Source organism: Bombina bombina, chromosome 2 (genome assembly GCF_027579735.1).
Source record: "Bombina bombina isolate aBomBom1 chromosome 2, aBomBom1.pri, whole genome shotgun sequence".
NCBI classification, from domain to species: domain Eukaryota; kingdom Metazoa; phylum Chordata; class Amphibia; order Anura; family Bombinatoridae; genus Bombina; species Bombina bombina.
The window spans coordinates 805,868,373-805,881,470 of record NC_069500.1 but is presented as its reverse complement, the minus strand read 5'-3'; the positions used below and the strand labels follow the sequence as shown (position 1 = coordinate 805,881,470).

General features: G+C 36.9%; 1 protein-coding gene across 1 annotated transcript in view; it reads left to right on the top strand.

Annotated features, from left to right (window-relative positions):
• Positions 1 to 13,098, top strand: part of LOC128648029 (ras-related protein Rab-11B-like) — a 45,823-nt gene that overhangs the window by 18,364 nt on the left and 14,361 nt on the right. The window contains exons 2-3 of the mRNA XM_053700716.1: positions 3,534 to 3,729; positions 12,541 to 12,734. Of these exons, the coding sequence (XP_053556691.1) occupies positions 3,534 to 3,729; positions 12,541 to 12,734 (390 nt within the window). The remainder of the gene's footprint in view (positions 1 to 3,533; positions 3,730 to 12,540; positions 12,735 to 13,098) is intronic.

Sequence of the window (13,098 nt, the reverse complement as noted above, 5' to 3'; positions counted from 1 at the left end):
CCTATTTTGTTTAGTTCTCTTGTAAGAGTAAACCTAGATCAGCTCAGGAGCGTGCATGTGTATTTAGCCATCTGGCAGCAGTCTTCAACAATGTTTATAGTGATGTTATACAAAGTTGCAAACACTGCTGCCATAGAGTCCTAAAGACCCACTAGCGTTACTCTTCAACAAAGGATACCAAGAATGCAAAGCAAATTCAAAATTTGCTTAAATTTGCATGCTCTACCTAAATCAGGAACATTTAATGTTGTCCTTTTAAGTATGTCTTATTGTTTTTATCTTGGACATTTATTTATTCATTAACATGTTTGAGACAATCTTCTAACTTTGATACATTATACAACCACAGAACAATTTCTTGCCTTATATCATGTAAACATGCTGTCTTCCTACTTGTCTGAGCCTGTGACAATGAACCCCATTTATAGACTTACTGTATAAATGTCTAGCAGCCCCCTGGCAGAACATGCTGATACATCAGTAGTGAGTCAGCCAGGGTTGTGCCTTGTTGCCTCATATAACGTTTGTGCTGGACAATTTGACTTGTGGAGGGAAGGATGTTGCATAGGATCATCACAGTCTTCCGGAGGTTCCACTATCAGCCTGAGCCAGGTCTTCCCCCTCCCTGCAAAGTCAGCAAAACAAACATCCGTCTTTACTGTACAAGATACAACTTACTACCACAACAATATAGAGTTAACTCTTTCTCTTCTGAGATGGGGATCAAGAAAAAGACCTCTACTTTACCATTCAGATATGTGTCTGCTACTGATCTGTAAAACACAAGAGGATAAACGTGCTCTGATTACAAAACAAAACCATTTGGAAGTTAAGGTGTCCCTTCATTCAATAAAGGTAGATATCCATTATTTACATGCACATTGGCTTTATTTAGTATGTAAACAGACTGTACACATGGTGGTTTGAGATGACAACAGTCCTAAAGGGACATGATTCAGATAGAGCATGCAGTTTAAAAAAAAAAAAATAATCTAATTTACTTCTATTAGCAAATTGACTTTGTTCTCTTGGTATCTTTTGTTGAAAAGCAGAGGTGTAAGCTCAGGCGTGTGCACGTGTCTAGAGCACTATATGGCAGCAGTTTTGCAAGAATGTTATCAATTTGCAAGAGAACAAGATAGCAGCACTATTTCCTGTCATGTAGTGCTCCAGATGCCTACCTGTGAACCTAGCAAACTTGATAATAGAAGCAAATTTGAAACTTTTTAAAATTGTTTGCTCTGTCTGAATCATAAAATAAATGTTTTGGGTTTTATATCCCTTAAAGGGACACTGAACTCAATTTTTTTCTTTTGTGATTCAGATAGAGCATGAAATTTTAAGCAACTTTCTAATTTACTCCTATTATCAAATTTTCTTCATTCTCTTTGAATCTTTATTTGAAATGCAAGAATGCAAGTTTAGATGCCAGCCCATTTTTGGTGAACAACCTAGGTTGTCCTTGCTGATTGGTGGATAAATTCATCCACCAATCCAAAACTGCTGTCCAGAGTTCTGAACTAAGAAAAAAGCTTAGATGCTTTCTTTTTTTATATAAAGATAGCAAGAGAACGAATAAACATTGATAATAGGAGTAAATTAGAAAGTTGCTTAAAATTGCATGCTCTATCTGAATCACGAAATAAATTTTTTGGGTTCAGTGTCCCTTTAACTGTCTCTGACAAAAATACAATTTAACTCTCTAAAAGTGTATTTGACCTTAATTCACTTTCAACTGTGAACTCTTTAGGGTTATTTTTTTTAAAGATGTTGCCATATAGAATGATTGACATCTCACTACTGTAAAACAATCACAATGAGCATATTGAAGGCATCAGCTAGATGTCTCCACACACTCTGGTTAAGGACCATGTTGCTAGAAGTTTGCCCCAGTGCCTGCCCTCTTGGTCTTGTTAATGTTTAATGACTCTCACCCAATGAGTACAATCACACCACAAGTCACTCAGGAGGTTACTATTTTTAAGCTATACAATAAGTACCATAGTTTGTAACCTTTTGAAGCAAAGCAATCAGTTAAGCAGGTTACTGGAGTACTGCTTATGCCCACTGGTGGTTCCCATGACTTAGCCTACTCTCCTCATCCCACATGTAATACTACATATTCATCCAATGAAAGGGACAGTAAAGCCAAAATGAACCTGTCATGTGTCGGATAGAGCTTGCAATTTTAAGAGACCATTCAATAAAGATCTAATTTGCTTTGATGGTATCCTGTGTTGAAAAAATGCCTAGGTAGGCTCAGTAACAGCAACGTACTACTGGGAGCTAGCTGCTCCATGCCATTGGCTCACCTGATGTGTTCAGCAAGCTCCCTGTAGTGCCTTGCTACTCCTTCAACAAAGGATACAAAAAGAATTAAGCAAACTGGAACGTTGCTTTAATTTGCATGCTCTATCTGACTCATTAAGGTTTCATGTCCCTTTAAACAAAAACACACCCTCACTTACATGACAAACATAAATACATACGCACGCAAGTATTGTGCACATGAGCAAAATGTTCAAATAAAATATTTATGATATAAATTGTAGCAAGTCATCTTTACGTTCAGGGTCATTTGGATTTGTTGTCATGGAGCAGTTATTTCCTGTATTTTAACATTAATGGGGATTTTTTTATTACCAATGATAACTATTGAAATTATGGGAACTTTTATGGTTTGGCTGTGACTTTTATAGCCATGTTGGTGATATTGGAAACCAACTTGTTCTTGCAGAAAATGCTCTACTAGCCAAACCTCCCATAATTCATAGAGATAAGCTTTTAACAATAAAGCGAGCATAGCACATATAGTAGAATATATGTTTTATTTACAATAAAACAAAATGATCACGTCTGAAAGAGAGGGCAATGAACTAAATCATAGTATATAGCTGAAACATCATGTAGTCTACTTGAATGCAATATAATGGATGTCTCTTTAAGATATTAAAGGGACACTAAAGTCAAATGTAAACTTGTAACCACCAATCAGTAAGCGCTAGCCAGGGTTCTGAACCAAAAATGGGCCCTTTCTTTATCTTACATTCCTACTTTTTCAAATAAAGATACCAAGAGAATGAAGAAAAATTAATAGTAGTAATTTAGAAAGTTGCTTAAAATTGCATTCTGTATCTGAATCATGAAAGAAAAAAATTGGGTTTACTATCCCTTTAAAAGGAATGCTGATGTGGAAAAAGCTTTAAATAAAAACTATTTGTAGATCATTATTTAAAGAGAAGTTACTTGCTGCAGAGTTATTACTAAATCTGCATGATTTAGTACATTACCCACAACTAGGGTTGTCATCCAGCACGGGACCAGGTTAATATAGATAGTAAAGTATAAATATAGTCATAAAGTATATGTGAATTAAATTTGAAAGCAATCATTTTAGCTTTAGTTTTTGATGTATGCTACATAATTTTCAATACTAATTATCATGGCTGTTATCTGTTTCCTGAGAACGGCGCATGACTTTGCTTTAATTGATGATGTTTTGAACCCTTTAACTCCATATTTTCTCCTGGCAGTGGTGCTGATTGGAGACTCAGGTGTGGGCAAGAGTAATCTGCTGTCTCGCTTCACTCGCAATGAGTTCAACCTGGAGAGTAAAAGCACCATTGGGGTGGAATTTGCTACTCGGAGCATCCAAGTAGACGGCAAAACTATAAAGGCCCAGATCTGGGACACGGCTGGCCAGGAGAGATACAGAGCCATCACTTCTGCGTGAGTGCAACTCATTACATGTTCTCTTGTTTGGATTTATTGCACATTTAAAGTTATACTTTTATTGTGTGTGATGATATCTGTAAATATCTAGTACTAATCATACAGTATGTATCTAAGATCATCTGGCAGTTGTTAGTTTATGCCTTCTTTACAAATCAGTATACTCTCTTATCATCAGTGTGTTTATGACAATCAATAGTCTCTTTACAATTGAGCCTGTATATGAAGCCTACATTTTATTTTAATTAACAAAGAATATTTATAAATGATATGAAAGGACCAGTAAACACAGTAGATTTGCATAATCAACAAATGTATGATAACAAGACAATGCAATAGCACTTAGTCTGAATTTCAAATGAGTAGTAGATTTTTTTTCTGACAATTTTAAAAGTTGTCTACTTCCAGTCCTCTTGTATCATGTGACAGCCATCAGCCAATCACAAATGCATATAAGTTTATTCTGGGAATTCTTGCACATGCTCAGTAGGAGCTGGTGACTCAAACAGTTTAAATATAAAAAGACTGCACATTTTGTTAATGTAAGTATCCTTTTTATCGTGATGGAACTTGCACTTTCTACAGAGGTTGCACAGAATGGCCTAGATTCTACTTTAAAGGGATCGAAAGGTCAAACTTGCAATATACTTCCATTAGCAAAAAATGCTTCTAGTAAAGGACATTATTGTTTTTCTGTGGCATATGCGCATATCCTGTGAGGGCCGTGCATCAGTATTCAAACACCACACCTTCGCAGAGAGTCAGCGTTGGCTTGTTTGACACAAATTATGTCTTTGCAGAAAAAAATACGCACCACTGTTAGTTTTTTGAGCAGGCATGGTGTTTGACTACTGGTGCACAGGCTCACACAGGATATGTGCGTATGCCGCAGAAAAACAGTAAGAACTTCTACTAGAAGCATTTTTGCTAAAGGAAGTATATTGCAATAAAGCTTCTATTTCAAATAGAAATGCAACCAATGGACATTAAATTTTGACCTTTCTATCTCTTTAACCCCTTAACGACCAACGACATGCCAGGCACGTTCTCCAAAAGTGTCAGTTAGTGACCAAGGACGTGCCTGGTCACTTTCAGCCGCTTTCAGGGTATTGCAGTGATGCCTCGATATTGAGGCATCCTGCAATACCCTTTTTTTTAGCAACCAATGCAGAGAGAGCCACTCTGTGGCCCTCTCTGCATCGGCCACAGTAGTGCCAATCGTGGTGGCGTGGGAGGGAGACGGGTGGGTGGCCCATCGCTGGATAACTTCCTGTCTGTCTTCAATTTGTTGATCCAGTGCAGAGAGGGCGTCCGGAGCGTGCAAGGGCATCAGGAGAGTGCGTGCGCACGCTACAGTACTTAGTACAATGATCGGAAGGAGGGAAAGGGAAAGGGAGGGGGGATAAGTCTTGGGAAAAGGGATCTGGGAGGGGGAGGGTATTGAGAGGGGGCAGCTACACTACGGAAAATATGGATATATAAAAAATAATTAATAAAACAGCACAATTTTAGTGCAACGTGGGTACTGGCAGACAGCTGCCAGTACCTAAGATGGCCGCAAATAGAAAGAGGGGGAGGTTAAGAGAGCTGTTTGGGGGGATCGTGGAGGTTAGGGGGTTAGGGGGGAACCTATACTGCAGAAATTATATATATATATATATATATATATATATATATATAAAGATTTAAAAAAAAACAACTTATATTGTAGTACTGGCAGACTTTCTGCCAGTACTTAAGATGGCAGTGACAATTGTGAGGTGGTGGAGGGAAGAGAGCTGTTTGAGAGGGGTCAAGGGGGAATCAGGGGGTGGGATGTGTCAGGTGGGAGGCTGATCTCTGCACTAAAGCTAAAATTAACCCTACAAACTACCTAATTAACCCCTTCTCTGCTGGACATAATACATGTGCGGTGCGCAGCAGTATTTAGCGGCCTTCTAATTACCAAAAAGCAATGCCAAAGCCATATATGTCTGCTATTTCTGAACATAGGGGAACTTAGAGAAGCATTTACAACGATTTGTGCCATTATTGCACAAGCTGTTTGTAAATAATTTCAGTGAGAAACCTAAAGTTAGTAAAAAAAGCTAACAATTTATTTTTATTTGATCGCATTTGGCGGTAAAATAGTGGCATGAAATATACCAAAATGGGCCTTGATCAATACTTTGGGTTGTCTTCTACACTACACTAAATTTAAATTAACCCTACAAGCTCCCTACAAGCTCCCTAATTAACCCCTGCACTGCTGGGCATAATACAAGTGTGGTGCGTAGCGGCATTTAGCGGCCTTCTAATTACCAAAAAGTAATGCCAAAGCCATAAATGGCTGCTATTTCTGAACAAAGGGGATCCCAGAGAAGCATTTACAACCATTTGTGCTATAATTGCACAAGCTGTTTGTAAATAATTTCAGTGAGAAATCTAAAGTTTGTGAAAAAGTTAACAATTTTCTTTTATTTGATCGTATTTGGTGGTGAAATGGTGGCATGAAATATACCAAAATGGCCCTAGATCAATACTTTTGGTTGTCTACTAAATAAAAATATATACATGTGAAGGGTTATTCAGGGATTCCTGACAGATATTAGTGTTACAATGTAACTATCACTAATTTTGAAAATAAATGGTTTGGAAATAGCAAAGTGCTACTTGTACTTATTGCCCTATAACTTGCAAAAAAAGCAAAGAACATGTATTGGGTATTTCTAAACTCAGGACAAAATTTAGAAACTATTTAGCATGGTTGTTTTTTGGTGGTTGTAAATGTGTAACAGATTTTGTGGGTCAAAGTTAGAAAAAGTGTGTTTTTTCCATTTTTTCATCATATTTTATATTTTTTTATAGTAAATTATGATATGATGAAAATAATGGTATCTTTGGAAAGCCCATTTAATGACGAGTAAAACTGTATATAATATGTGTGGGTACAGTAAATGAGTAAGAGGAAAATTACAGCTAAACACAAACACAGCAGAAATGTAAAAATAGCCCTGGTCCCTAATGGTAAGAAAAGTGAAAAATGGTCTGGTCACTAAGGGGTTCATTTACTAAATTACATGCAGACATTTGATGTTTCAAAAATGTGGTAAATTAACAACTGTAATGGAGTTTAGGTACTTATTTTAGTAATTATTATTACCATTGAAATAGAGGTTCATTGCACGTTCTACACACATGAACGCCTGTATTATCTGATAAACATACCATTAAACATTCTGGCTTATATGGGGTTATTGTGCCTTTTGGAAGTTAACAGAGCTGTCAGTTATTATGCAAGGCATTTAGCTGAATTGCACTCCGTGTGTAAAAATTGGGTAACATTGCATTAGACAGCATTCTGATTCATTTGCCAAATCATTTATATAGTATTGTTGTGATGTACTCTGTAGACACTTATTGAATTATATACTCAATGATATGCCCAGTGGTGAACGTCTTAGTAAAATGTTTCAAGAGATGTGGGTTTAAGGCCCTAAATACTGGCACAACTATGGCCTGATGCGCACAAATTTTCCAGCTCTGAGTGAAATCATTTTACAGACCTCACAGGGGCTGACTTCACTGAATTCTCTAAGGTGCTGAACCTCAAAGTCTCAGGGGCCAATTCTATACAAATCGCAAATCTAGATGTGGTTTTCCACGCCAACGCTCGCAGGGGCAGCCCTCATGGAATTCTATTTAAAAAGGGCCTGTCCCTGCAAATTGGTGTGATGTCTCCCATACAAATAATGAGAGCTCTCTGCTAGGTAAAAGTTTGCAATGGAGAACGAAGTATAGAAGGGGAAACCGACTTGTTTTAAAACATGAATACTATTCTTAATACAAATCAAATTATGCTGTTTTCAGGGCACTGTACCTTAAATTCACTGTAATTTTCAGATGCATAGGTTTTCCTTTCAGAATAATTAGTATTTTGAATATTTTGGTAAAACTCGCCAGTTAAACCAGTGAGAACTGGAGTGCGAAAATGTTTATAGAATTACACTGGGATTTGAGAGACAATTTCGTACACACCCATGGAACATCCATGTTCAGCCCATTTTTTAAAAAAATACAACAATTAAGCTTTGTATTTTGTACTTCTATGTACAAATTTCTTGCTTTTTTTTTTTAATTTTTAAGTTACGATTTCAATTGTTCACTTTTGTAACGTATGCATCTCCTTCCTATTTGAAAATGCAGTATATGCCCCTTAGCAAGACACCATGTTTTCAGGGTAAGAGTGGCTTTATATAATTTCACCAGGGAAATAGGACTGGTGAGCATTCTTATAGAATCTCACCAGCCCAGAGACCTTTTTAAAATCGGGCCCTGACAGGGGAGATGGAGGTTAACAGAGGAGCATCTGGCACTGAAATAAATTCCCAGTCTGAAGGAAATACAAATTAAATTAAAAAGTTTTTACAACAGTTTAACTTGTACTTGCTTCTAGTTTAGAATGCATTACTTTTCTGTCAGTTAAACATTGTGTGGTGCAAACTTATCTACATAGAAATGTTGAACTACATCATTGTGGCCTGCAGGTGTAAAATACTTGGAGAACAAAATGAGAACAAAATGAGGGCTCTGAGAGAACTTCAGACAGACTCAGGGAAAGCCCCGCCCTCTGTGCTTGTTCTTCAATGTAGGGAATGGTCTTACAATTCAGGGCTGGATTACGAGTGGATCGCTATTTATTTAACTCTGATAGACGGAGTCTTTTTATGTGTGTCACACAAGCCCTAACTCGAAACGCATAAAAAGCTGAATTTTTAATATTGTGACCACGTTAACGTATTCCCCAATAGACTTCAATGGAGCACAGAAAGTAGAAAAAAAAACTAACACCCATACTTGAATACAAACCAGATCAAGTTTTCTCAAGTGCTAACCCGACATGAAATATGAATATTTCACATGCCAATGTTCTTCACATAACAGAATATGCTATATTAATTCATAAATACACACACACATATATATACACCATATATATATATATATATATATATATATATATATATATATAAAATGGTATTTTAGAAAAATCATCACTTGTAATCTGACCCTAAAGCTTTATTGTTATATTCATTATATTGCTAAATTGCATGGACTCATAATAAAAAATAACTGCTGAATACAACTACAATAGTTACTACGCACCACGCTATTGTTTTTCCTCCTGTGTCTGTAGCTGTCTTCAAACTCATTGTCTTATTTTAATCCCTTCCAAGTGTTAGTTACTGAAACTCTGCCTCTTCACACTGGGCGCCTCCATCTTGGATCTTTTATTTGTTATGTAACTTTGTATGTGCAAAAAAACTGCAAACATTTAACATTTCAGCTCTATTATGTGAGCTAAACTGAAGTGCAAGGTACAGCTGTCAAAAAGCAGATCTGTGAAAGTGAACTGCTCCTGTCACAGGATGCAACAATACGCAAGCTACAAAATGGCGGCATCCAGTATAAAATGCAAAGCTTTACCGATTTAATTCTGTACTGAGGCAAAATAAGACAACAGCTTCAAAGAGAGTGCAAGTACAGTAGGAAATGCAATAGTATGTAAGTAGTAACCATGCTACTGTAGTTGTACCAAACAGTTTAATGTCCCTTTAAAGGGACATAATACTCATATGCTAAATCACTTGAAAGTGATGCAGTATAACTGTAAAATGCTGACAGGACAATATATCACCTGAACATCTCTATGTAAAAAAAAGAAGATATTTTACCTCAAAATATAAATCCGCTTCTGTCCAGCTTCAAGTTTAAAAACAAAAACAGCCAATCAGCAGTGCGAAGGTAATGCTTTGCATTTGCTGTGATCTCATGAGATTTCACTGAAATCCCATAAGATTTCATAGAACTTACACTGAATAGGAAAATAACATGACTGTCTGCACATGACAGATGCACACAACATTGCAAGTCCAGGGACAAGCATCCTGACTGGCTGCTTAAAGTCTCTTTACAGTGTACAGAATACTTAGGAAATTGGAAGTAAAATATCTTCCTTTTTTTACATAGAGATGTTCAGGTGATATTTTCTAGTCAGGTTTTTACAGCTATGCTGCATTACTTTGATGTGCTTCAACGTTTGGGTATTATGTCCCTTTAAGTACTATAAATGCAGCTAATAAAACCAAGCATGGTTTGGAACTCATGTCATAAGTTTGCCACCCTGACTTACCCTGTGTGTGTGTGCATTGCTTAGCACCACAAACAAAGGTAACCAATCCTTCTCCGGACTTCAAAAATCTTGACGCTTATCTACATACTGGCAAAAAAATCCTAGTCTCTGTATGTGTTAAATAAGGTGGAGCTTAATTATGTAGTTCAATTTAAGCATTTTAGGGTGTGTTCACCCCTTGTATCTCTGTACATATGAAGCACGACCACCTTTAGATTTAGAATAATTACAACCATCTGTGGGAGAATAATTTTCCACCTAGAAAAAAAAAGCAGATTGTCATCCCTTATAAGAAAATGTCCATTTCTGGTTTCTGTGGCATTTGGTGGACAAACTAATCATATTTTGGATAATGTACACAATTAAAATTTTGCTTAAAATATTAAAGAAATATGAAGGCCTTTTTGTAGGAAGTAAAATAAAATCATACAACTGAAAATTATAAAGTTTATCATGAGATTCCCCAATTATGTGATTTAATTACATAGGGCCACAATACTCACAAAGGACTGCTTACTGCAGTTTATTTGTTACAAGGACCAAGTGTGAGGACTTATGTTGTCGATGTGACTCTCAACTGAAGTAAACTTAAAGGGACATTCAGCAAGTAAAAGCTATCAGTGTTCCACGTGTGATGCTCATGGGTAAAGGTCACATGCGCTTGCATTCGCATACTCACCATTGTATTCTTCTCTAGTTATTTGCACATTGGAGGTGGTTTTAGACCAGGGTTGACAAACCTATGGAACAATTGACCAAGGAGGTACTTTTAATAACTTTGCTGGCACTCCACTTCTGGACTATAAACATACTACTTGGACTCATTGGCATAAATTACAGTACTTAATAAAAACATTTTTTTAAAAAAAATGCTATGTTAGACTTTAACTACTGATGTATAGCATTGATTAAATTTTTTTAAATGTTTCTTTAAAGGGACATTAGACACTTAGAGATATTAATAATGATTAATTGTATGTAGAAAAACAACTTTGCAACATACAGTTGTGCTCATAAGTTTACATACCCTGGTGATTTTGGCCTAATAACATGCACACAAGTTGACACAAAGGGGTTTGAATGGCTATTAAAGGTAACCATCCTCACCTGTGATCTGTTTGCTTGTAATTAGTGTGTGTGTATAAAAGGTCAATGAGGTTTTGTACTCCTGACAGACCCTTGCATCTTTCATCCAGTGCTGAACTGACGTTTCTGGATTCTGAGTCATGGGGAAAGAAAAAGAATTGTCAAAGGATCTGCGGGAAAAGGTAGTTGAACTGTATAAAACAGGAAAGGGATATAAAAAGATATCAAAGGAATTGAGAAAGCAAAGCAGCAGTGTTCAAACTCTAATCAAGAAGTGGAAAATTAGGCGTTCTGTTTGATAACATACTGCATTCATCTTGCCATCAATTCTGACCAAATTTCTTGTGCCTTTGTAGCTCACACATCCCCAAAAATCAGTGATCCACCTCTGTGTTTCACATTAGGAATGGTTTACCTCTCATCATAGGCCTTGTTGACTCCTCTCCAAATGCAGCGTTTATGTTTGTGGCCAAAAAGCTCAATTTTGGTCTCATCACTCCAAATGACTTTGTGCCAGAAGGTTTGAGGCTTGTCTCTGTGCTATTTGGCGTATTGTAAGCGGGATACTTTGTGGCATTTGCGTAGTAATGGCTTTCTACTGGCGACTCGACCATGCAGCCCATCTTTCTTCAAGTGCCTCCTTATTGTGCATCTTGAAACATCCACACCCATGTCCTGTATTTCACCTGAAGTTATTTGTGGGTTTGTCTTTGCATCCTGAATAATTTTCCTGGCAGTTGTGGCTGAAATTTTAGTTGGTCTACCTGACCATGGTTTGGTTTCAACAGAACCCCTCATTTTCCACTTCTTTATTAGAGTTTGAACACTGCTGATTTGCATTCTCAATTCCTTGGATATCTTTAACAATTGTTTTGCTTTCCCCATGACTCAGAATCCAGAATCGTCAGTGCAGCACTGGATGAAAGATGCAAGGGTCTGTCAGGAGTCCAGAAACTCATTGACCTTTTATACACACACACTAATTACAAGAAAACAGATCACAGGTGAGGATGGCTACCTTTAATAGCCATTCAAACCCCTTTGTGTCAACTTGTGTGCATGTTATTAGGCCAAAATCACCAGGGTATGTAAACTTTTGATCAGGGTCATTTGGGTAGTTTCTGTTGTCATTATGATTTAAAAAGAGTAAACACAGTTGTTTGATAATAAATAGGCCGGCTCCTAACCTTTTATTACTGCTTTTTCAAATCAAGATAACATGAGAACAAAGAAAAATTAATAATAGAAGTAAATTAGAAAGTTGATTAAAATTGCATGCTCTATCTGAATCATGAAAGAAAAAATGAGGGGTTAGTATCCCTTTAAGGGTGCACAACACCCACTAGCACCCTCCTTAGAACTGTCACTAGAGCACAGTAAATGCTATTACTGAAATAGCATTGGTTGTTTATTTAAAAAATGCTTTATTCAAGATTTCCACTAGAATGTGCCTTTAACAACTCAGAAAACACCTTGAACTCTTGTAAAATATCATTTACATATGGCTAACCTGCAGCATATACTTCTATGTTTTTCCTTCTCTTCTGCAGTTATTACAGGGGTGCAGTAGGGGCCCTTCTGGTTTACGATATCGCCAAACATCTGACATATGAAAATGTAGAGCGCTGGCTAAAGGAGTTGAGGGATCATGCGGACAATAACATCGTCATAATGCTGGTTGGGAACAAGAGTGATTTACGCCACCTCCGAGCTGTGCCAACAGATGAGGCCCGGGCTTTCTCAGGTAAATTTCAGCAGTTAGGCTTCATTTATTTTCTACAGTTATATAGCGTTTCCCTATCAAGTCTGCATTTGAGGTGGCTGAACTGAATTTTAAGGCAGATAACAAAAATGTCACTGGGTCAGATTTAGTTTTGTATTCACTTGCTTTTTGGTATCCTTTGTTGAAGAGCATATATACATAGGCACTGGAGCATTACATAGCAGCTGCGTTGCCTCAGTGTTTGTAACAATATGATAAACATTTATTGGAAAGGATGGTTAATAAATAAACAAAAAGCACAGTTTCTTGTGAAAATTCAGTTATGTTATTTAAAGTGATGGTCAACGCTATTTTATTTATTATTATACTTTATTTATGAAGCGCC